The following is a 26182-nucleotide window of genomic DNA, read 5'->3' as shown; positions in this document are numbered from 1 at the left end:
ATATATATATATATATATATATATATATATATATATATATATATATATATATATATATATATATATATATATATATTAGATTTAATTTTCATCATCTCTCTCATACTTTACCCACTATTACCCTTTAATTTATTACACTAGCATGAGTCCCTGCTAATGCACATGATTTCTATTACATTAGGAAGTAAATAAAATAGTGTACCAGATTTACAACATTTACTCTTTACATTATAACGGTAATAACACAAATATAGAGTAGTTATGTAATTAGTTAATCAAAGATATATCTACGTCTATATGAGAACTTTTTTTTTAATGATGTTAGACAATTGAAATGTTGGTAGATGTCTAAGATAAAATGTGCATAATCTAATAATGTAGGTAAGTTATAAATTGTGTAGTTTAACCATTTGACTAAAGTACCTACTTTTTTTTATTATTATTAATTCATTAAATATACATAAAATGTAGAATTAAAAAATGACGTTTTCTATATTTGCTACATTGATCGAATTATTTTTCAATTTATTTCATAATTTTTTTGAAGAATTTTTTTGAAATAGTCCGCAATTATATTTATGTTATTAAATTTCCATTCTAAAGATATAAAACCTGATTATTTATTTTAGTTTTCCTTATTTATTTGTATTTATATTCCATTCTTTTTTTTTTTGATGCAAGCTAGGAACGCTAAAAAAATTCAACAACGTAATACAGAGTGAGATGGTTCATGGAGGTCTATCCTCCATCAAAACGTCCGAAACAGACTCCGGAGCCTGATCAATAATACATAGGTTATAGTTAGACATAACATCAGTTCTACACAACTTAGCTAATCTATCAGCAACTCTATTCGTCTCCCTAGCCTCGTACTCCAGCCTGATTTCATTCCTCCTCATACAAAGATCCCTGCATTTTTTAACAATCCAAAAATTAGCATCCTTGATATCTTTCACCTGTAGGATTCTATTCACAGCTTGCTGTGAATCCGAATTGATAATGACTCTAGACCAACTCCTCTCCTCTATGATCTGCAGCGCTGTACAAATAGTTTGAAGCTCTCCCATTAGAACTGATTGAGTGTAACATTTTTGTTGGAATCCCAACACCCAATTCCCAATGTGATCCCTGACAATACCTGCAATACCCGCATCTGAATCCATAGTTACAAAAGAAGTATCACAATTTAGCTTCAGCCAACTAGTGGGGGGTGGTTTCCAAAGGGGGTGGCTGTTTGTAGGTTGGTCAATAGAGGGTAAGTTGCAGGCCTTGGAAGTGTGGATTTCCAAAGCGAGAGCTTGGGCTTCCAAGATGCACCTATCCGTTGAGGTTTGAGTTTGATTGAAAATAAAAGAATTTCTCCATTTCCAAATGGATCAAAGGACCCCTGGAAAAAGAGTTCTCCAGGGAAGTGATATGTGTGGGGATGAAGGGGGGGGGGGGGGGGGGTCTGTGGGAAATGTTAGATTGCAGCCAAAGCTTAGGTTGAGGGGTGAAAAAAGAATCATCGACTCCAAGGTGGTGCCAAACTTCTTTTGCTTGGTAACAATCCCTAAGGACATGGATAGAGTCCTCATGAGCATTATTACAACAAGCACAAGTGTTAGATGGGCATAGATGCCTCACAAATAATGCACATTTATGAGGAAGTCTATCGTGGAAAGCAAGCCATAAGAAAAACTTAATTTTTGGGATTGTGTCTGATTTCCAGATACAATTCCAAGAGCAGTCCATAGAAAGATTTGTATTTTGAAGCACAACCATAGCTTTTTTAAAACAAAATCTGCCATTATGAGAAAAATCTGAAAACACAAAGTCCTCTTGATAGCCCAACTGATCCTGGAGGGGGACAGACCTACAAATCTGGTTTACGGACTGAGGGAAGCAGAAAGAAAGCGAGGAAAAATCCCACATCCCATTTTGAATACAATCACTCACCGAAAGCTCACTCTCCCCTTCCAACAAAGGCCCATGGATGAGGCTACGGAGGTTAGACCCCCCAATCCACTTATCCTCCCACAAGTTCACACTCTCCCCATTGACAACACCCCACGACACATTTGACTTGAAAAGAGTCCACATCTTTCCCATGGCTTTCCATAGATGAGACCCATAAGTAAAAGCCCTAAACATGTTATTTGACTTTGAGTACTTATCCTTTAAAACCCGGACAGCTAGGTTCTACAAATTTTACTATTTCCTTTTTTGTGAATGGTGAAATAGTCCGCAGTTGTATTTATGTTATTAAATTTCCATTCTAAAGACATAAAATCTGATTATTTATTTTAGTTTTCCTTATTTATTTGTATTTATATTCCATTCTTTAAATACAAAATTTACTATTTTCTTTTTTGTGAATGGTTATATTTCCTTTTATTGCTAGTTTGAATTCTCATTTTTTTTCTTGCTTGATTAGTGCTTGATTGAAGTTGTGAATTGATTAGTTGCTTTAATTTTGAGCGGGAATGATGTGGTAATTGACGTGTCATAGGTGAGAATGGAGTTTTGGGATTTTGCTCACTTTTCTTTAATCATATAGATATCTCCTACTTTTTCCACTTTTTTCTTATACCCAATCGTCACTGCCCGAAACAAAGTCCCCAGTAAATTGGAACATGAAAAAAACCCCGAGGGAGTAATACACATGTTATTACGTTTTAAACATATGCACTTTACCGAAAAAAGAATAAATGAGAGTTTCACATAGCACCCGAACTTGCTTAGAAACACCTTTTATTATGTAGTACTCTGTATTAGTTAAGTTTTTAAATATGTCAACTTTACATGAAAATGAAGGCTCGTTAAATAAAAGGAGCGTCATGTGACACATAAACTTGCTGTCACATTTTTTTAAAGGTATTCATGCAATTATATATATATATATATATATATATATATATATATAAATATATATATATATATATATATATATATAGGATGGACATAATTTTACTTTAACGTTACCACAAGTCTATAAAATATTTGTTTGTGAACATCATGATTTTACGAGTAACTAAAATTATAATTGATGATAAATTATAAATGGGATAAAAATTAATTAGTAGTGTGTATAATGTTAACCATTGGATTCAATTCTCTTATAAATATATGAATATTGATGTCTTGTTTGATCAAATTAAAAACAAGAATATGTAGATTGGATGGTAAGACATTTTCTTTTCAAACTAGTTTTTGGGCCCGTTCGACGAACGGGCTGGTTATATGTTGGTCGGGTAATGAATTTAGAAATTATGTTGTTCTTAAGTAGGTGTTAGGAGGTGTTTAAACCAAATGACAATAATTAAAACTTTAATATATGAAGTCTTGTCTTTTTAATTATTACATTTTTCTGCTCATGTTCATCTTCCTTGAAAAAATAGATCCACTTTAAATCACTTTTTTCCACCAATAACATATCATTTGTACAAAGACCAAACAAATTTGCAACTGTTACAGTTTACGACTATACTCCTGTTATCCAATTAAGGGAAAGGCTTAACAAAGCCTAGCTATTGAACTATACTGACAAAACTTTTCTTATAGGAGAACTAAAACTAATTGTAAGTTACCCTAACAACAAAAATATACAAATTAAACCCACCTAAAAGTCTCAAAATGTTGATGACGATTTACCCACATTGAATCATTTGCATAGAAACGAAACATTATAAGATTATCCTTCTCTTCAAAATGAATTCAACTAATTAAGCAAGAAAAATAAACAACATACTTCCAATGTGCTTAAGAAAAATCAAGAACAACGTGCTTAGAGAGAGATGGGGGGGGGGGGGGGAGGTGGTATTACAGCTTGAATTGCATGCATGAAAATAAACAATAGAAATGTTGAATTAAAGCACCCTATAATCTCCTACCATTTCAAAACGGATCAGTCAAAAAATCTATTAGTGAGGCTAAATATTGAATTAATGCTACAGGAGAAGGGGAGAAGATTTGGGGATTAAATTGAATTAAATTGACATTGAAAATAATTAAGCTTGGAGAGTTAATGGGAAGGTGAAAAATGGGGAAGATGAAGTAGGGGACGGTAGTTTAGGCATAATCAAGTTGAGTATCGATCCTAATTTTGGGTAATCCCTCCGTCCAGTTTTTGTAGTCCTGGTTCTATTTTAAGCGTCCCAAAATTATAATCATGTTTCTATTTCTGGCCTTTAAGTTTTCCACTTTCCATGTACTATATTAATTAAAAATGTGCTGAAAACCCATCACAACTTCTCCATGTACTATATTCCTTTTTCCATATATTATATTTCACTTTCTCATACAAATCAATTATCAATGTACTATATTCTAAATTTACGTAACTATATTACACTTTTCTTAAAACCCGTGTTTTTAGTCAAACAATACTATAAATATGGGATGGATGCAGTACAATTATGGAGATTAGTAGTATACTACGTAATAACTAATGATAATAAAGTAGAATAATGAATGACCATTATTTTTTAATAACAAAAAGTAAATAGAAAGATTAATAAGATTGAGACACGTGTCATTAAAACAATATTGCTTATGTGTCATTGAAATGGTGATGGTTATGCTTTTTAAATACTAGGTATTGATGAGAGGTTATGGGTTTGACTCTTGAGTCACTCACAATTTTTGTTAGCTTCTTTTAAAATTTAATTATCGACTTCATCGTATAATCGAGTCATCCGCTTGGAAGCTTGTCAAATCAGCTATGAGCTATAATTACTTGAGCGAGCTCGAGAAAGACCAGATGAAAATAACAAAAAAGTCACAACTATAAAGATAACCTGCTAATGGCTCGATTTATGGAATGATCAGATTCAACTATAACGAGAACTCAATAAGACTCATCTTAAATTAACCGAAATCGAAATGACATGACCCATGCAATTCAACCTGATATCGTAAATTACCCGATTAAAGTGTACCAAAAACCCATACTAATCTTCTTTTGCTCGTCTTCATTCTACAAGCAAGACTAACATATATGTCTCAGACCCGAACTTAAAGTGACATTAACCCGATTTGATATCGAATTGACCCACCTAGCCAGTCAAATTGTCTCGTTTTTATCCCTATCCGATAAGTTCGGACCCAGCGACCCGTCACAGGCCCACAAACACTCGCAGCTGGTCAACCCATAACTAACCGGAAAGCCCGAAAGATACCACTTCCATTTGCTCTTCCGTTTTCTTCTTTCCTCCCTAAACAACAGCATTGCAGACAGGTCAGCATTACCAGTTCAAACTGACACACCCCATAACCAAAAATTCAACTCGTTTTACCATTACCTTCTTCATCCTTGTTCCCTCTTTTCTCTAAAACCCTGAATTGATCTTCACTCATTCATCTCCAAATCCATTTCAAAAACTCCTGCAATTTGCACAGGATTACGCCACCAAAAATGAAGGATCCGTCGCCGTCTATGGTGTACGTGCCGCCACACCAGCGGCTCAGGTCAGTGATCACCGTTCCTTCTCCAGATTCTCCCCCCAATGGCTCACCGTCTCCATTTCGCAGCAGATGTTACGACAGTCATCAAGCTCTTACTTCAAGCCCTAGCCCTAATTTTGATGCTAGAATCGGTATTAATAATCAGAATCAAAGTGGTGGAATTGGACATTTTCAGTTCATTCAACAGCGGAATGTTTCTCCTTCTCCTAATCCTAAGCAACAGAGGAGGGAAATTTGGAATGGGAATACCAATAGTTTTCACTATAAGTTCTACAGTCAGCCGAAGAGTAACTTGGTTCAGTATGATCGCCAATTTAGTGATTCCCAACGAAGTTCGGTCGTCGACGAGGTTTCCAAAGAAGGGTCTGACCGCGAATTCAAGGAGTTTGAGCCTTTTTATTCTCCTGGGGTAAGCCTACTCTTAATTTTGCTTCATTTTTTTTAATTTTTATTTTAAAGTTATTGCCTAGAAGATAGATATTTATTTGAGATGGATATAGTTTAGTTTTGCATGGAATTTGGAGAGTGATGCAAGTAATACCTTATGTTTATGATGATTTGTTGCTTAATGGAAGTAATACTTTGGTCTCACCTACTTTTTGTTTGCCATTTATTGCTGAATTCTCTGCTGAATTGTAAGTATGCGATATAAGGTCTAAACTCCTAAAAGGATTGTGCCTAGTGATATAGCAACTCTCTTATTTGCATACTCCGTATATCTTTTCCCATTTTGCTTGAGGTGGCAGCGTCGTACTTGCCGGATTATGTTAAGTGTTAACCCTATTTCTTGTGGATTTATAACATGAGAACTGGAACTATGGACATATTGTTCTTAAACCCTAATTTGGCAGCAGCACTATTGAGTGTAATCTGTAAGAAGATTATTTGATTTTATTTGGTATAGGGCTATACCACTATAACGTTCAACCATGTACAGTTTGTGAAGTGAGAATACCATAACTTGGAAAAGCAAAGAAACTCATCTGATATAATGTAGTAGCTATCGATAATGTGTCTGGATAGTAGCTTAGTTATTGGCTTATATTTGCTTGGCTAGTTGATTGAATAGGAAGTGTTTTTTCAACATAGGATATCAGTAACTGAGTTAGTGATAATAACAGTTAAACGGTAATTATGGCCTTCAAGGACTTTGCTATCATCTTTTTGTTCATAGATAGCGCATACAGTATAAGATATTAAAATGATATTCAGAAGGGTGGGGTTTGGAGGGGGGGGGGGGGGGGGGGGACAACATTTCAAGAACTGTCAATTGCTGCCCACTGACGATTCATGATTGTGGCATCGTAAGTTGGAATTACAATCACTTGTCACCCTTTTGACGGACAAGGCCCATTTTGTTGGTCTAAGGATGTTTTGAAAAACTGGGTGTGGGAGCCTTTTCCAGAAATTTATATGCAGTTCAGATTTCAAAAGCTCGCCTGCCTTTAGCTTTTGACAAGCTAGTGTTCCACATGCATCATATGTTAGCTTGCCTTGCTATTTAGTAATAACTATATCAAGAGCTGCTGTCTGATACTTCCTTGTTCATAGATAGCGCATACAGTATAAGATATTAAGATGATATTCAGAAGGGTGGGGTTTGGGGGGGGGGGGGGGGGGTTACATTTCAAGAACTGTCAATTGCTGGCCACTGACGATTCATGATTGTGGCACCGTAAGTTGGAATTGACAATCATTTGTCACCCTTTTGACGGACAAGGCCCATTCTGTTGGTCTAAGGATGTTTTCAAAAACTGGATGTTGGAGCCTTTTCCAGAAATTTATATGCAGTTCAGATTTCAAAAGCTCGCCTGCCTTTAGCTTTTGACAAGCTAGTGTTCCACATGCATCATATGTTAGCTTGCCTTGCTATTTAGTAATAACTATATCAAGAGCTGCTGTCTGATACTTCCTTGGTTATTGTTCAGTTTTCTAAGGCTTGAATTTGGGAAAAAAGATAGTAGGAAACAAACTGCTTGCAACTCTATGATATTGGAAAATTAGGAAGTTCAAACGAAACTATTATATATATATATACTCCGTATAATAGTTTATATATATAGCTGTCCATGTTTCTGTTTCTTTCTATTTTTATTTTATTTTTTATTCTTTTTTTTATTTTTTATTTTATTTTTAAAATTCTTTTAATTTTTTAAATTTTACATGCTATTTTGAAATGTACTTATTTTACTTATTCATTTATTTTAAACTTTACTTATTTTTTATTATCTCTTACAATATTTCTTCTATAATGTATATACTTTTTTCTCTTATCTTACTTTCATTAATTCCACTTTCTCTTCATTGTTTTTTTCTTTTTACTTCCTGCTCCTTTCTGGTTTGATTGGTGACAATGACGATCTCCTACGACGATTCATGTTAGCCGACCCCAAATCATTTTGGGACTAAGGCTTTATATATATATATATATATATATATATATATATATATATATATATATATATATTTAGAGGAGGCATATTTGCTGAATTATTAGAGCGCCAAGTAGGAAATCTAATGGTTTCGGCCAATGATAAATAAGATTTCTAATTTAATTTTGAATTAAAAAAATTGAGTGCCACGTAGATATTTTAATTAATTAATTACTAATATTATCATCTCCATCCAAAATTAAACACTCTAATAACAAAAAATAAATCTAAATTAAAATTCCATCCAAAACCGAACACTAATCTACTCTAATATATAAAATATAGCAGTTGGTATATATAGGAGTTTTATTTTAACTAAACAATTTAATAGAATCCGTGCATCACACGGGCTAAAATCTAGTCATGATATACTATTATTCCATTTCTGAACTTACCTGTACTAATTAAATTGTTATAAAGTATGATCATTCCGTTCTGTAACAGATTTTCAATTTGCTTTCAAACCCATGTTCTTAAATCCCACTACGACATGACTTGTATATTTTTATGTTGCCGTATCCATCGTTGAAATCTATTATGATAGCTTTTCTGAAGGTTACTAATATGAATTCTCGCATAAGAAAGCTTCCAACTCAAATAATATACAAGCTCTACTAGAATATCTAATGGGGTTGCTGTCCATACTATACTTGATGCCAGCCCAAACAAGAATAAAGAGGTTATATGAGAACAAGAGGAGAGAGAAAAGCCTAGGGGTTAATGACATCAATTTTACTGTTTTGGCTTAACCAATATTTTTCCTGTTTATTTACTGATGTCAAAAAATATGTTGTTGACTTAGTTACAATATAGTTTCAGTGTGCTGCATTTGCTGATAATGTGGAGCAGTGGAAATGGAAGTTAAACATGCTTCTACGAGACAAGGATAAGCAAGAATTGACATCCAGGGAGAAAAAGGACCGACGTGACTTTGAACAAATAGCAGCTATGGCGAATAAAATGGGGTTATATAGGTATGTTGACTCTTGACTTTGAAAAGATCTTTCTGCTTTGGTGTACTTCTATAGTCATTCCATTATGTCGCTTTTTGCAGCCATTCGTATGTGAAAGTAGTTGTATTTAGTAAGATCCCACTGCCGAACTACAGATTTGATCTTGATGAGAAGCGTCCCCTGAGAGAGGTACTGCAGCTTCTACTTAGCACTATGATTGAATGATGTTACATCATTGTTCATTGCTGCATTGATGCTTGTGCTCCTATTTTTGTAAGTTAGCGAGCTTCCACAATCATTCATGACAGTATTGACCTGTATGCACTGCCTTCCAGTTCGTAACGAGTATCTCTAGCCCTTACGGTTTGAGGCTAGGTATACCCCAAATGGCTATTAACACCTCGTTTTAGAATTGGATAAATGGAATTCCCTGTGATATGATAGGGTTACCCAGATCATTGATTTTCCTTCCAACTAATATTTGGGGGTTCTATTTTCTAAGCTCTTGCTATAATATTATTTAAATAATCCACAGGTTGCAGTTGATTGTAGTTTGCAAAGGAGAGTGGATGCTTATCTTGCTGACTACCTTTCTCATAAATCTAAGAGTGTAAATGTTTTACAAGTTAATGGGATTTCAAGATCAAGCAGTAGTGGTAGTATAGCAACCGATGAATGTCTTTTCGAGCAACCAGAACCCCTGAATCTTAGCAGTTCTGTCATGGAGAGAATTATTAGGCGAAGAAACTTGCAGCTTCATGATCAGCAGCTTGCTTGGGAGGTTCATCTTCTGAATTTGTCCCTGTTGTTGAAAAACTGAATTTGTCACACAGCAGATTAAAGAATAAGCTATTCTATCTTGTACTTTATATGTTGCTAATAGAGTTGCATTTTATCTGTTACAGGAATGCCCGGACGGAAGGAAAATGCTGGAGTTCCGCCAAAGCCTTCCAGCATATAAGGACAGAGACGCACTGATAACAGCTATAACGTATAATCAGGTAATTCATCAAATTAGCAGTCAAAGAGTTGGTAAACGGAGGGTTTAAGTCTTCATTTTTGTTCATTCAGTCTCTTTAATGAATTCAAGATGATAAGCCGTCTGTTGTGTTCTTCACATCTTAATTTTATTTCAATAATATGTAATTTATTATATTTATGTGTATATATTCAAAATATTTGGACCATTTTCGAGCTGTGTTTGGATAGCTCTAGTGTAATAAGTTTCCTTGCTACACTATGTGCCATGATAAGCTGGCACACTAAATCAGGATGGAGGGAGTAATTGTTTTTACTCTTTGTTGTCCATCAATTTCTTTCATTGATGATTACATTATATTAAAGGGTTTCTGGATTGTAGGTTATCATTGTCTCTGGGGAAACAGGCTGTGGTAAAACTACACAAATTCCACAGTTTATTTTGGAGTCCGAAATAGAATCTGGCCGTGGAGCTTTATGCAGTATTATATGTACTCAGCCAAGAAGAATCTCAGCAATGTCAGTGGCCGAAAGGGTTGCCATAGAGCGGGGAGAGAAATTGGGAGAATCTGTGAGTTTGTGCTTCATGTTATCAACTCTTTTGGAGATTGGTATTCATTACTACTGTTGTACTTTCAAAGTTTAGAATGTTCTGCAGAATCATAAGTCCATACTTTCTTTGTTTTAGGTTGGTTATAAAGTTCGGCTGGAGGGGATAAAAGGGAGAGATACGAGGCTTCTGTTTTGCACTACAGGCATCTTATTGCGAAGATTACTTGTTGATAGGACTTTGAAGGGCATAACTCATGTTATTGTGGATGAAATTCATGAACGTGGGATGAATGAAGGTGAAACGACATCCATTAAAGATCTAATCTCATGGAGTATTATTTTATGCAAATTTTAATCAATGTTCCTATTCATTTCAGATTTTCTTCTTATTGTGCTGAAAGAGCTACTTTCTCATAGACCGGAGTTAAAGTTGATTTTGATGAGTGCGACATTAGACTCTGAGCTATTCTCTTCTTATTTTGGTGGTGCTCCTGTGGTGAACATCCTGGTAAGTCTGCCATTGTTTAAGTCGCTATTGCTCCTAAGGGAATGATTCACCAAAACTAATTAGAATTTAGTTTAGGAAAATTTGGTAATATTAATCCAACCTTTGACCGATTTTCTTTTATTAAGCCCACCTAAGACATATTTTTCAATAATCCCACCTTTACTATCCAACGACTTTCATTGGGCCCAACGGGTCATAAACCTGTTGTAGGCGGTAATATGTCCCTACGTGGCAGTACTCTCTCTCTCTTTTCCCTCGATATATTCAGTCATCATCATCAATTCATCGCCATCTCACTTAAGCGAAGCTTTCGGGTCGTAAAGTCTCGCTTTATGCTTGAAAAAAGTGCAGGGACAACCGGAGAATGTAACTATTATTAGACTTTTTCACCGGTTACCGGTCACTTAAGCCCAATAAAAGTCGTTGGTTAGTAAAGGTGGGATTATTAAAAAGTATGTCATAGGTGGGATTAATAAAAGAAAATCGGTCAAAGGTTTGATTAATATTACCAAATTTCCCTTTAGTTTTATACCTTGATGGAAAGTGGGATATTGTTTATCATTTGGTTATGTTGCCTAATAGCTTATAGTATGACTTTGGGTCTTTATCTTAAAGGCAGGGAACTTTAAATCTTATGATTAAAACTATATTACACAATGCTAGCTAGTCTAATGACTCCAATCACAATATGTGGTTTATGTACGGTGCACCCTGTTTCTAAACAAAAAAACATAAGGGCAAAGTACAAAGAACATAGGTAAAAGAAAGAACATAAGGGCAAGATACAAAGAACATAGATAAAATTCAACTATTTTCCCCATAAATGTAGTTTACTTATTCGAAAATCTTCATTTTAAATTCTGCAATTCTGCCATAAACTTAAACCTTCATTTTCATAAAATCGTAGACACACTCTTCAAATGTATTATAACTCCTTATTTATCTCAAGTAGGAGCGAAAATATCTATCAAAAAAGGGGAAGGACAATTCCAAACACAAAACATTTGAAAAAATAACTTGAGAAGCCATGAGCAACAACAAAAGAATTCGTAAAACAAATGGAAGAACGTACCAGATTATAGTCGGAAAGAACATATAGTTCAAAACATCAAATCCAAAGCACAATAGTTCAAACCCAAAACACATATAGTTCAAATCCAAATAAAATGTAAAGGTGCATATGAATTAAACTAAAAGAATATAATCAAATGAACATACATCCAGACATCCTATGCAATAAACATTCCCATCTCCAATCCCTCTCCACTATTCTCCAGTTACCTCCTTGACAATTTACATCTTGCCGCCACCCTCATTCTCCAACGTCCACTCTTTTTCCTCGAGCTCAGAACTGTAAAACCATTCTAACCCAGCCACGAATCGCTATCACTTGATCTCCCCAGCCCTAGCCTGCTTTCCATTATGGCAACTTGGCTGCCACAATCACTTTCAGTCCAGCAGCACCACCATGTGAGAGCCCCTTCCTTTCTAAAGCTACTGTAAGTTTACAAGAAAATAGAAAAAAAACCTTACTTTAGGTCTTCAACATAGATTGACCAAAATCTTGGCTTTTGGTAGTCAAATCGTTTTTTCGTGGTTAAAAATCAAGTTCGAGGCCCTTGTATATGATAATGGAGTCATCGAAGACAACCAGGACAACAGTGAACACGAGAATTGGTAAATATGGTAGCATCACTTTTACAGAGGGACACTGTTAAATGTTGTCCATTTGATGGTGAGAGTAATGGAGGCCGTAGGTTTGGGTTGGGGTTAGGGAGGGAAGTAAAAACGTGAGATGCACTAGTATTGGGGTTTTCATTTGTTCATTAAGCTAATATACCAATGCTAGTTAGGGTATTGCTTCTTTTCCTTCCCATTATATCTCATGATTTCTTTCCTTCTATTTGGAGTTGACCCTTTAAGTTTTCATATGATTTAATTGAACTCACCAGGGGGTTTCAAGGCTTCTACACCTGTTTTATTCCCTTTGATGAAGCTTGGTGCATTGATGTTGTAATCTCCAACTTTATCTTTTGTAACCCTTGAAAAGATGTATTTGTTGATGTTCATGATAGTTATTTGATGTATTGACTTTTGGTTTTGTAATTGAACTTATCGAGGTTTACCTCTGCATTGTTGGATATTCTAGGGATTCACCTATCCTGTTCAAACTCATTTCCTAGAAGATATATTGGAGAAGTCTGGATATAAAATGACTCCTTACAATCAAATAGATGATTATGGGCCTGATAGATCATGGAAGATGAACAAACAAGGCATAAGGAAAAGAAAGAGTCAAATTGCCTCTGTTGTCGAGGTAGGAAGTTTGATGACTGGGGCTGTTTATTATTTTGTTACTATACCTCGTGTAATATGATTTTTTTATTTTTAAATTCACCAGGATGCTCTTGCTGCTGCTGATTTCAGGGAGTACAGTACACAGACTAGGGAATCTTTATCTTGTTGGAATCCAGATTCTATGGGGTTTAATCTTATTGAAAATCTGTTGTACAATATTTGTGAAAATGAAGGGCCTGGTGCTGTGCTAGTTTTCATGACCGGATGGGATGACATAAGCTCACTCAAGGACAAACTCCAAGCTCATCCCATCTTAGGAGATCCAAGTAGAGTATTGTTGCTTGCTTGCCACAGTTCTATGGCAAGTTCGGAACAGGTAAATTGCATGTCTTGCTGATACTATATGCAACTGATTGTTCTTTTCAATTCCTTTTCAGTGCTATAGGTTAGCATTTCATCTCGACGTTAAGACATTCTTCCTTCTTTTTTGCTTTTGTAAACTTGTCATCAATTTTATAGTGTGCGTACATATTGTGGACAGAGGTTAATTTTTGAGAAACCAGAAGATGGAGTGCGGAAAATAGTGCTGGCTACTAATATTGCGGAGACCAGTATCACAATTGATGATGCAGTTTTTGTTGTTGACTGTGGGAAGGCAAAGGAGACATCATATGATGCGTTAAATAATACTCCTTGCTTGCTTCCTTCATGGATTTCAAAGGTTTCTGCACAACAGGTAATTTTCATCCTGCTTCCAACACATGTTCACTGATGTGAAACTTTGATTGTAATTATGTTTAATTGAATTAATGTTAATCAAGGTGACTAATCACCAATGTTAACCTTGCTTATCTTTCGAGAGGAATGACACTCTCCAGACTACAATTACTAATCACTTTCTACAATATTCAACATAGCCCCCCCTTCCCTCTAACTTCTTGTATTATAGAGCTTATACTCTAACAAACTAACTAGCTTCTTCGTCAAACAACTAATGCTATTTTCTAAAGTGCCGATCTAATTTAGCACAAAAATCATTTAGACAAGTAAAAGTGTGAATTGGGTAAAATCTTTGCTTCTTACGGAGAATTTGAACTGCCTTCATTTCTCATGCCTGCTGAAAATGTCTGTGTACTGATATTAGTTCCCTACTTATGTAGAGAAGAGGAAGGGCTGGTCGTGTACAACCGGGAGAATGTTACCATCTCTATCCAAGATGTGTGTATGATGCTTTTACAGAGTACCAGCTTCCAGAAATCCTGAGGACACCTTTGCAGTCTCTCTGTCTGCAGATCAAAAGTTTAAAACTCAGCAGTATCTCTGAGTTCCTGTCCAGAGCTCTACAGTCACCCGAGCTATTGGCGGTATCTTTTAATATCTTCAGTTTTTTTTTATCTTCTTTATGTGTGTAAATGTTACATGATATCAATTGGAAACTTATGCCTTTTCGGCTTCATATTTTCACCTTTTGTGGAGTTCATTCCTTATGTGCGTTTTCTTATGCTTATATTTAAGGTCCAAAAGGCTATAGAATATTTGAAAGTCATCGGGGCATTGGATGCAAACGAGAATCTCACTGCCCTAGGTGTGTGGTCAGTTAGTCGCGTTTCTGTGGTTTTCTCTGCCTGTCGCAATCTTTGCCGAAATTCTGAATTCTTTTAAAATTAACATTTATGTCATCAAATATTTTGGCAGGTCGCTACTTGACAATGTTGCCAATGGAGCCAAAACTTGGGAAAATGCTTGTATTAGGTGCTATATTTTGCTGTCTGGATCCTGTGTTGACCATTGTTGCTGGCCTCAGCGTAAGAGATCCTTTTCTGACACCCATGGACAAGAAAGATGTAAGTTAACTTTTTTCACCCCCAAGTCTACGTAACACAATGCCCATTTCTGTGTCTGAGCATCGTAGGTAGACATTGTAGGCTGATGTTGGTGGAGTTGAGCTGTGTTTCCAAAATGTGATTCCAAAACGTCAGGAAACGCCGAAACGCGTTTTGAAACGCTAAAAACATGTTTCCAATTTTCAGAAAAGTTTCTTGACATTCAGAGCTATAAATACGCAAGGGAATTGACAAATAGGCTTTCCATTCATATTTCCTACCTTGTTAACCGTCCAATTTGCTTGAATTTGAAGCTTTCAGCTTAGTTTTGAAGGTTTTCAATTGGAAAATGGAGATGAAGGAGAGAACAGGGAGGAGGATGTTGGTGACTTGTGAGGGAGTTAGTTGGTATTAACTGGTGGGTAGTTTAGAAAAAAATATTTAGGTGGCCCATTCACTTCTTAACAATTATACGAAGTACTAATGCAGTCTTTACCAGATTGTGCTAGAGCAATTAACATCACTAGAGTTATTATTAAAAAACTGTCATTAATAATCAGTCTTATGTTTATCAGTTTTTATTTATTTTCTAATAAAATATATATTTTCTGATATATTTAAATTCCCGTATACCCGTATTTGAAAATTATCTCTGTTTCCCCGTATCCTTTTCCCGTTTCCGTGCAACCTAGGGCAAGACATATGTGCATTTCCTTTTATGCCTCAGCAACATATAATCATGCTCCTTTTAAGGGGATGGGAAAGTACTGGATCATATAACTCATGATTTTGCTTGTCTTGTTAATTATGCTTCTTTTCATAAAGTGAGAAATATAATATTTACCCCCGAGTTTTCAATTTATTTACCAAAATACTCGGAAACTTTTCAAAATTCACCAAATACCCTAAGTTTTCACAAATACATTAGAGTGCCCTTACTACTTTCTGAATCCAACTCCGTTAACATTAACCCCTAATTAACCATTTATCCCCAATTAATAATTAATGTAATCATTTTATTATGGCCTTGGATCTTTTTCTTTTTTTCTTTTTTTCTTTTCCTCTCTTTTCTCCCCCCTCCCCTTTCCTTATCTTGGAACAATGTTCATATTCTCTCTTTGTGAGCATCCATGGAACCTTCTTAAGGAGGTTGGAGATCGGAGATCGGGAAAAGCAACAAACCCATTGGTTGTTTGAGCTTGGCTTGTGTTGGGCTTCAATTCCATGCATCAGAATTCCGAGTTTGCAAGGTTCGATTTCGCGATTTCCTTCCTTCACCATTCCCATCCTTTCGTGATCTCTTTATCCTCTCTCCACTCTACCAGTCTACGGCCGCCACACTACTCCTCGTCTGCTGCCCTACCTGCCCTACCTGCTCCACCGATTATTTTTGGATTGATTTTGTAATAGTTCCAGGAGGAAGAGAGAGATTGTAGCCGCAAGAGATTGTAACCTGCGGCTGAAGGGGTGGAGAAGCAGAGAAAATGAGGCGACGAAGGGGAAGGAAGAGGAGAGAGAAAGGGCCGACGGCCACCCGCCATCGCAAGCTTTGTTGAGACACCACTACCACTGGCCTGTCACAATGATGCACGGAAGCGGCAAAAATGGAAAGCTTACCGTTTTTGAAACGTTTTGGAAACGTGAAACGCCAAAATGCGTTTTGAAACGTCCAACAACGTGTTCCTCTTATTAGAAACATTTCTTAGTTTTTTGAGTTCAAAAAACGTATGGGAAACATGATTCGGGGCTTTTTAAATGTGTTTCCCTCTTATAAAACAGACCCATCCTTTTGTTTAGCAACATCTAAGGAGAGAATGAGAGGAGAAAGCAAAGTGTCAGGCGATACAAAGAGAAGGGGGAGGAAAGGAACTGAGCCACTAAGTTCTAGAGGAAAAGATTTGCTTCTAATTTCAACTCACGTGGATTTTTTCAACCTATGGCAGCTAGTCATCACACACCCGTACTCCACTATAAAATTGTTCACAAACTTTGCTGATTTTACCTTATTACCCCTTTCAACCATTTTTTTTAAAAAAACTACCCTTTTAAACTTATTTTTCGGCTTCTTTTATTTCCATTATTTAATTCTAATTAGACACTACTTATGTTGTTGATTATTATATCGTTATTGTCTAATTATATTCCTTTTATTTTTAATTTCGATTCTTTAAAATCCGTGTCCCCGTTTCTTACAGTTTGAATTTGCAGTATCTCCGTTTCCCTATATCCTCTCGTATCGGTATCTGTTTCCCGTGTCCGTGCAACCTAGCACGCCAGTGCCATCCCTTCTTTCTCCTCTCTCCCTAAACCACCGCCCATCAAACGGCCCAACCACCACCGCGGGCACCACCACTGCCATCCTTTCTCTTTTCCCTCACAACTCTCTCAACCATCGCCGTTATCATCATCATCCTCAAACCGTCAATTTCCGGAACAAAAATCTCCACTCAAAAACCCCAATGTTCAGAAGCTCAATTCTTGTTTCAAACCCCAACAATGGAGGCTAGGTTGGCTGCAGAAATCATCATCCTCAATCGTCAATTCCCGAAACGAAAATCTCCACTCAAAAAACCCTAATGTTCGGAAGATCAATTCTTGTTTCAAACATTGAGGCTAGGTTTGGCTGCAGAAATCATCATCCTCAAACCGTCAATTTCCGGAACGAAAATATCCACTCAAAAACCCCAATGTTCAGAAGCTCAATTCTTGTTTCAAAACCCCAACAACGAAGGCTAGGTTTGTTTGATTAAGTTCACGAATTCGTAATTCAAAAGTGATGAGAGACGGGATGAGACGAGAGAGAGGAAGGGGCCCTTGTTGTTGGTGAGGCAAGGTGTTTAATGACGGAGGAAAATCAAGAGGACAAAGAAAGGGGTGGTTGTTAGAGTGGTGGATGAGCATAATCCTACGAACGCGCCTAGGAAGCTTGAAGAGTTCCTAGAAAACATAGAAGAGGAGATGGGGAGGAACCGAGAAAGAGAAACAAAAGTTAAAAAAAAAAGAAAAGGAATGTAAAAAGATTATTTGGGGTTAGTGTTAACGGTCTTTACGGGAAAATGGTTGTTTTAGGTCACTGCGCGTATTTGTGAAAAAACTTAGGGATATTTGGTGAATTTTGAAACTTTGTGTGTATATGGTGAATAAACTGATTATTTGGGGTAGTTCATGAAAACCCCGTGAATACACTGTAGAAGAAGTGGTAGCGCCGTAGCGTTGTAGAGAAGGTGGTAGCGTTGTAAGTGCTGAGCCTACATAAGCTTGCCATGCTCTTTTCACATAAGTATCAATTCAAGGATCTTAGGTATCATTGTGTTTGCACATCCAGGGCTGGGGTAAGCCTTGAATTTCCTGCTGAAGTCTATGGGCATAAGGCATAAAAATTCAATACTATGCATGAAGAAGTAAAGTTAAACAAGTTTTTCAACATGCTCAAGTTCGTGGGCTGGGCAGGTAATCCCAAAAGTGGAGTTTTTAAGTCATTACCCAACCATACAACATTGATATGAGAGAGCACCTAGATTCATTTCGTAAGTAGCCATTTTTTGCTCATCTTAATGCAACTAATGATGAGTAATCATAGGCAAAGGAGTTTGGTAAGTGCGGGAGATGATATCTGCATGGTCTCCCTCCTATTCGCAATAGGCGTGATATATAATTTCTGTAGGTGTTGAAGACGACATTGACAAATAGCTTACGATGTTCATATTTGCGAAGATGACATGTTTTGGAGTTTTAGCAGCATATCAGTCCATTTTCATAAAAATATCATTTAAATGGGATCAGTTCTGGTTTCTTGTGGACACTATTACAGATGAGAACAGAGTGGTAGTTTAAACCACTTGGATCAGTGGAGAACTGGAGATGACTCATCATTCTCCCTTCCCTTTCATGGATGTCTGTTATACCCCTTCTAGATTGTTGGTGAAGTGGGGTTTTCAATACGGAAGGATGGTACTTCTTTTTTGTCATATTTGTTCAGTAAGAAATTTTGTCTGAATAAAACAAACAATCTATTCATACTGATACACAAATGTCGAGACTTCCAATCAGGGATTTTTTATTTGTGAATTTGTTTGCCTCCAAAAATTAATGGTGTGACTTTGCAAGGGACTACCCAAATATCAACGGATGTTGATACGACTTTGCAAGCTAATAATAGTATATATTGTATGACCCTAACTAATAATACCAGGCTTTTATGTACTTCCTGATGGGTATTTGTACTTATGCCCAAGTTTTGTCCAACGAGAATCAGAATCCAGGGGTCAATTTCTGACCAAGAATTAAATTCACATCTTCATTCTCATTTGAGAATTGTATAACTATAAATTAATTACAATTTGAATTGTACTTTGGAAAAACTAGAATTTGAAACCATAAACTACAATTTGAATAAGGAACTCGAAGTTTTTCTAACAAGCAAAATCAAGACAATAAATTAGTACATCTTACGCTTACCATCATAACCGGTTTGGGGCAGTAACCTGGTCTACAACAATATCCGGAAGCTGTATCTGAAAAAGGTGAGGGAAATAGAATGGAAAAGTTTTACTCCCTCCGTTTTTGTTGTTGTACCCAATCACTGTAGACTCTTGTTTCTAAGAGAGGTAAGAGGGTTTAAGAAAAAGGTGGAAAAAGAAGGAAAGAGGTAGTAAATTAATGGATAATAGTAGGCAAAGTAGGGGAAGGTGATGAAAATGTGTAATTATTGTGGGTAAAAGAGGTAAGATGTTAAAATATGTTTGCCAAAATAGAATAAAGTAGAAGTGGATAGAACAAAAAAATACCCTTTTTGGAAAGTTGGTCCAACAAAAAAACAGAGGGAGTAATTAGGATAATAGTATGCAAGGCTCGAGTGCATGACTTAGAGGACTACCGACCCTCTTGCTGAAGACTGAAGTAACTAGTGTCATGAAACTTTACAATCTGTTACAATATCAATGGATAACAAACCCACGTGGTGTTACGAGCGGGCACAAAAAGTAGCAACATATGGAGTAAGTGCGTCTGTCTGGCATAATGGTAAAACTGGTGATTATTTTTACTTTTGGATGATAGTGATGCTCGTCAAATTAAAAAATATGGATCTCTGTTGTTCTGCTGAAGTGATTTTGTGTGGTTTACTTTAACTTTTTTTTTTCTTACTGTAATTCTCTCTCAAGGGATTTTCAATCTGTTTCTAAGTTTAGCCAACAACTTCTTGTGAAATAACTTAATTGTAAACGTTTTTTTTCTCACACTTTCTATGCTGAATAGTGAACAAGTCTCATACTGAACTCTTTAATGTGAAAGTTAGATTTGCTGCATTTTTAGGGTCACATGCTTGGATAAACATATTTCTCATTTTCACGTTGAGTTGTTTTTTCACTTCAAAATAAATAAAGGTTTTAAGTTATGATTTCTGTAGAGTTTTATCTTTGTGGTTGTTTTTCTTTTCAGCTTGCAGAGGCTGCTAAAGCTCAGTTCTCTCGTGATTTTAGTGACCATCTTGCACTTGTTCGTGCCTATGACGGCTGGAAGAGTGCCGAGAAAGAGTATGGTGGTTATGACTACTGCTGGAAAAATTTTCTATCAATACAGTCAATGAAAGCTATTGATTCTCTTCGGAGGGAATTCTATACATTATTGAAGGATACCGGATTAGTTGATGATAAACCGTCTTCCTTCAACGGATGGAGCCACGGCGACAAGCTTGTCCGTGCAGTTATATGCTACGGATTGTATCCAGGAATCTGCTCTGTTTTGGTAAGCTGTTCCTCGTTCCATGGCAATCAGTATCTTTGTAGACTGCTGGGCATGATTTCTATTTTGTTTCAACAAGTGATATTATACCAATGTATCTTGGCATACTAAATAATCAGTAACTTCTGGAGTGAATGACGAGAAATAGACTTCCGGAATAAGAACATTTACTTCCTTCATTCTTCTTAATTGACACGTTTCTTTTATCACGTTTTTCAATGCACGAATTCAACCATTAATATCTTTAATTCAATAAGTAAAAATTATAAAAAGTTGATATTTTGAAAGTATACAATGAGGCAAATCAAATGAGATCCCACACGACCATATTTTTCTAGTATAAATGAGAAAAGTAGTCAAAGTAGAGTATTTGATTAGTGTCAAAAAAGTCAAAACGTGTGAACTAAAAAAGAACGGAGGAAGTAAAAAACATTAAATCTAAAACCACGATGAATTCTGTCCCTGGCTCCCTGCATTTTATTGGAGGAGTTATCAGTGTGACCCAGTAGTTGTCAAGGCCTCGGTGATTTTAACATAAAAAGTGTCCTGGAGTATAATTTAAAGCAGTCACGCATATCAGCGTGATGAATTGGTGATTCATTCCTCAGCTGCCGAGAGTCTGTACGCAGTACGACTGTACCAGTATCGTATATTTGCATCTGTAGTCCAAATAGGGAGGGCTTGATTTTGATCCATTTTCTTCTTCTCCTCCATTCCCTCTTTCTTTCTGTCCTCACCTCTTCCACCCTTCTCTTTTTCTTTTCCTCCTCTTGCCCCAATGGAATCAATTTTCAGTTGTAGGACCGTGCTATTTCTGCAATTATAAGTTTGTTCTCTTTTGCTCATTCCCCTCCTTGCCATTGACTTGAATGCATTCTATTGGAAGATATGACGGTGTATACTGGATTTATAATAATCCTTTTCCTTCTTGACTACTGTGGGTTATCACTGCCCATCCTTTACCTAATTGGGCGAAATATGATTCTTTGTCCAGAGTCTGATGTCTATTTCTGTTTCTGAGATTTAATAAGTTCCCCCAAAAAAGAAAAAAGATTTCACCTTCTAATCCTTATTCATATATATCTCCCAGGATCTGAGTACCCCCCCCCCCCCCCCCCCCCCCTCCCTCTTTCCCTCCCAGAATAGAGGGTCTCTGGAGAGGTGGTGTTTGGATTAAAGCACAGTTAGCATCTGCTTTTGTGCATCTCTTGATCATAAGTGCTAGGAAAATTTTGTCAAGGGCATTTTCTCTTGATTTTCACTGAACTGAAATTATTTAGCCTTGAGAACTAATTTTAGATGTATATTGAACTTCGGTAGCCCTTAATTTTCCTGAATTGAAGTTACTGAACATATCTGAACTTGGTATTTTGAATTTTACTTATCTGAACCAATTTATCCTTAATTAAGTGGAAATCTGGGTGAACAAAACAAAGCCTAACTTTTCTTAGGAACTTGATTTGAAACTATTGTGGGTATTTAGCTGGACAGCCTAGAAGATTTGGCATGATCATATAATCTCTCAAATTTTATGGGATGCTGAGAGTGACCTGTGTTTCTGTTGTTCGCTATTATCTTCTACAAAATGAGTTGCTTTGTCACACCTGTAGACTGCAGTTATCTATGTACTAATTTATATTGGCTGTAATGTTCCCTCAGCACAATGAGAAATCATTATCCTTAAAGACGATGGAGGATGGTCAGGTGCATCTGCATTCGGTAAGATCGTTTTTCCCTGGTTATTTTTGGATATGAATTCGGTTATCATTTTACTGGGAATTCAGATTCTACAGTATAATTTCAGATGTAAGTTTATTCTATATGTGTTTGTCTTTCATGTGGCAGAATTCTGTCAATGCTCGTGATGCAAAAATTCCATATCCATGGCTAGTGTTCAATGAGAAAATAAAAGTCAATTCAGTCTTCCTCCGAGATTCAACTGCAGTGTCAGATTCAGTAGCGTTACTGTTTGGAGGAAACATTGTCAAAGGGGAAACGGTAAGAAGGAATTTTCCAAAAAATAATCCCCAATTCTGGAAGAATAGTATTTTGTTTTGAACAAAGATCTTTCTAAAATTAAAAAGTTCCTCCAACAAAAAAGACTTCAGTTTTAATTGGTTCCATTTCCATTTGATTTTATCTGTCTTGACAGGATGGACATCTGAAAATGTTAGGAGGATACTTGGAATTTTTCATGAAACCTGGTATGGCGGAAACATACTTGAACCTAAAGAGGGAACTGGAGGATTTTATACAGCTCAAAGTAAGCAAAGCTCATTACAGTGGTGCTCCATTAATCCAAATTTCAATTGGAAATTTATTAATGTTGACGTAGTGACTGATTTGTGGAGATTTCATTTCACCAATCTGATAAGATACGAAACTCCACATGCTTATGGCATAATAATATTGTCTTCTGTTACCCTTGTAATGGTTTGTAATTTTCTTGCAGCTTGTAAATCCCAGGATGGACACACATGCTTATCAGGACCTTCTGTTTGCCGTGAGGCTTCTTGTTTCAGAGGACAAATGTGATGGTCGGTTTGTGTTTTGCCACCCGAATCTAAAGCCTACAATTACTAAAGCATCCGTCTCACCAGTGGTACACACTTTGTCTTCTAGAACTCAAAGTGGACCTGGTGGTGATAACTCGAAGAGTCAGCTTCAAACCTTAGTTACTAGGGCAGGGTATACAGCTCCTACGTATGAAGTGAAGCAACTGTCAAATAGTCAGTTCAGAGCTACTGTTGAGTTCAATGGAATGCAGATCAATGGGCGACCTTGCAACAACAAGAAGAGTGCAGAGAAAGATGCAGCTTCTGAAGCTCTAGAGTGGCTAATGGGTGGGACCCAGATGGGTAATGAGTATGTTAATCACATGTCAATGCTGCTGAAAAAGAGCAAGAGGAGTCACAACTAACGCTTGACATGTACTGCTGCATTGGTAGGTTGTAAGGTGATTTGGGTTGAGTCTGAAAGTTCACCAGTCTGCTTTTGGTTCTCAACATAATGGTGAAGGAATACCATGGGAGTGCTTGCTTATGATCAAGGTGGAAACATTGGTGGGGTTCAGGGGTATTAATTTCAAGAACCTGGAAAAATTGGAGGGCACAGATGACAATTATGTATACAAAAACCTGGGGATGAGTTTTCTTTATAACTTCCAGATGCTAGATGGCCACCGGGCTGCTATTCATTGGCTGTATATTTTTGAGGCTGGGGATGAGGGGCTGAAATGGGTGGGAAGAGAGATTAGCTTCATTCCTTGGCGGTAAATGTTGCCCCATTTTAGGATTTTTGTCACAACAAAGTGGAAATCTGATTCTGTAGTGTATATTACTTTAGGACAAGACTTAGGAACTGGTACTAGTAATCATTCCATCTGTACAAAATTTGATATTTGCCTCAGTATAATATCAATGTACCTATGAATGTAAGGACTAAGGAGAGTGATTGCTCCTACTCCTTTTAACTGTATCATCTAAGGGCTTGTTTGGTATAAATGTTGGACAGGGAGTGAAATGGAAACAAATAAGAAGAGGAAAAGGTGACTTTAACTATTATCATTATTAGTTGTTTGGTATATGACAGGAAAGGAATCACATACCTAAGATTCATTTACTTGACGTTTGGTAAGTAATACTCCGTATAGAGTAAGGAAATAAATAAGGGGTTTTTAACTTATTTCTTAAAACACCCGCATTTATTACAGGAAAATATATTTTTGCGCTTTTAATATTCACCTCTCCAATAAAAAAAAAATAACAATAATAATATAACAACGACAAAGTTTTTATGAAAATCGACTACAAAGTATAGCGAATTCTAACAATAATAATATTAATAATAACAACAATAACAGTTTTTACCAAAAAAAAAAAAACGAAGTATATATAAAAACAATACAAATAAAATCTATCATCACATCATCATCATCGATCATCAACAGCAGCATCATCATTAATCATCATCGTCAACAACTAAGTTCAAAAAATTTGAGCAGATGATTCGCGAAGTCAGAGTAACCTCAAACTCAAAGGACAGAGAGAGGGGGAGAGAAGAGAAAGAAGGAGATGGAGAGAAGGAGGAGGCATGGTTGTTTGAGGAGAAATGTTAACCGTTACCTTTGGGTTTTGACTGGTAACATAATGGAGGAATACGTTACCGTCGAGTAATGGTAATGGTTAATCCATACCTCCAACCAAACAACCCGTAACAGTAACGATTACTTGATTCCGTTTCCAACCCCAAAAAAACACATACCAAACATCCCCTAAATTCATTATTCATTCATTACTGCGCCTTCAAGCCAGTGGGAGACCATGACATATTCAGACATATGATTGTATTCATTTAATTTATGGGAATTAACTGATATCACTCTCTTTATTGTCGTTTTCGGGACTATCTTGTCATTCTTTTTAATCTTTTTTTCATTTCACCTAAAGTAGGAAATTTGCATTTATAACCTTTTAAACCACTCACTTTGCAAGTTGTGGCCTTTTAAAATAATAATTACAGCCTTAAAAGTAGTACTTCCTCCGTCTCTATTTGGTCTTCTTGTTTGGAAACTTTTTGTGAGAAAAAAAAAGTCAAGTGAGGAGGAACAAATAAAGACGGGATGAGTACTTGTCAATTGACACTTCTACCCATTTACCGACAAATCAACCCAGAAATGCCATGGTTTTTTCCTGCTTTCTCTATTAATCACATTAGGTTAAGTTCAAGGTAAATGTAAACAAAAAAAAGTTATTACAGCTCCAACGACAATGAAATGCAAAATTATAGTGCGGTCTTTCTCGTGTTTGACAAAAAAACGCGATGTTATTTCCGGTTCGATTTGTTGTAAAATGGGTATGCATGTCAATTACTCCGTAACAAGTAAATAATATTTCGTCCGTTCGTTTTTACTCGCAACGTTTGAGTTTTTTACACTATTTTCATATTCTACTTTGACTATTATTGGTGATTTATATGTAAGCTAAAACATAGTCATGTGAGAAAATTTTAAGATATTAATGATCAAAGTTGTGCATTTGTATGCGTGAAAGTGACCAATGTTGCTAGCAAAACCGAAAGGATGAAATAATTTTTAGGTTTCAATTTGCAAATTTTTTCTTAAAAGGTTTTAATTTGCAGAGTGGGTAATTAAAAGAGCGATTCCGTAGAAAAGGCTTAAAGATGTCAATTTTTCAAAAATAATTTCCAATATGCCGTTCATGTTGTAGAAGAAAACAGAGGAGATGGGAAAAGGAGGAAGCCTTTTAGTGGTTGTAGAAGAAAGAAAAGAAAAAATTAAAGAAAAAATATTTTTATAATGGTAATGTATATGACGTCATCATCATATTACTTATTGTAACAAGTAATATGATGATGACGTCATATACCCTTTTAAAGAATGTAGATCAAAAAAGTTGTGTTATTATTAGTAAAGCGAAAACTTAATCTCTT

At 36.1% G+C, this 26182-nt stretch overlaps 1 protein-coding gene across 2 annotated transcripts; it reads left to right on the top strand.

Moving 5' to 3' along the window:
* Nucleotides 1-5174: 5174 nt before the first annotated feature.
* On the top strand, nt 5175-24298 carry LOC110784856 (DExH-box ATP-dependent RNA helicase DExH5, mitochondrial). 2 transcript variants are annotated; one of them, XM_021989301.2, is made up of 19 exons: nt 5175-5854; nt 8697-8851; nt 8932-9019; nt 9366-9611; nt 9736-9831; nt 10191-10379; nt 10497-10656; nt 10738-10868; nt 13018-13185; nt 13270-13542; nt 13708-13902; nt 14327-14530; nt 14682-14751; nt 14862-15010; nt 20429-20734; nt 22391-22450; nt 22577-22729; nt 22884-22994; nt 23184-24298. In XM_021989301.2, exons 1-19 carry the CDS (start codon nt 5396-5398, stop codon nt 23649-23651), a joined length of 3681 nt encoding a protein of 1226 aa, XP_021844993.2. In that variant the 5' UTR covers nt 5175-5395; the 3' UTR covers nt 23652-24298. The 2 variants fall into 2 exon arrangements, with proteins under 2 accessions (XP_021844993.2, XP_021844992.2); XM_021989300.2 differs by having other exon boundaries at nt 8691-8851.
* Nucleotides 24299-26182: the final 1884 nt, after the last annotated feature.

Source organism: Spinacia oleracea, chromosome 3 (genome assembly GCF_020520425.1).
Source record: "Spinacia oleracea cultivar Varoflay chromosome 3, BTI_SOV_V1, whole genome shotgun sequence".
NCBI classification, from domain to species: domain Eukaryota; kingdom Viridiplantae; phylum Streptophyta; class Magnoliopsida; order Caryophyllales; family Amaranthaceae; genus Spinacia; species Spinacia oleracea.
The sequence above is the reverse complement of the archived record's forward strand: the minus strand, read 5'-3'. Positions and strand labels throughout refer to the sequence as shown.

What these genes read in the sequence shown, in the direction of transcription:
- LOC110784856 (XM_021989300.2), top strand. Translation starts at nt 5,396, where the DNA reads ATGAAGGATCCGTCGCCGTCTATGGTGTACGTGCCGCCACACCAGCGG. An exon ending in AGCCTTTTTATTCTCCTGGG is followed by an intron (nt 5,855 to 8,690) that starts GTAAGCCTACTC and finishes GTTACAATATAG; the next exon opens with TTTCAGTGTGCTGCATTTGC. An exon ending in AGGATTTTATACAGCTCAAA is followed by an intron (nt 22,995 to 23,183) that starts GTAAGCAAAGCT and finishes ATTTTCTTGCAG; the next exon opens with CTTGTAAATCCCAGGATGGA.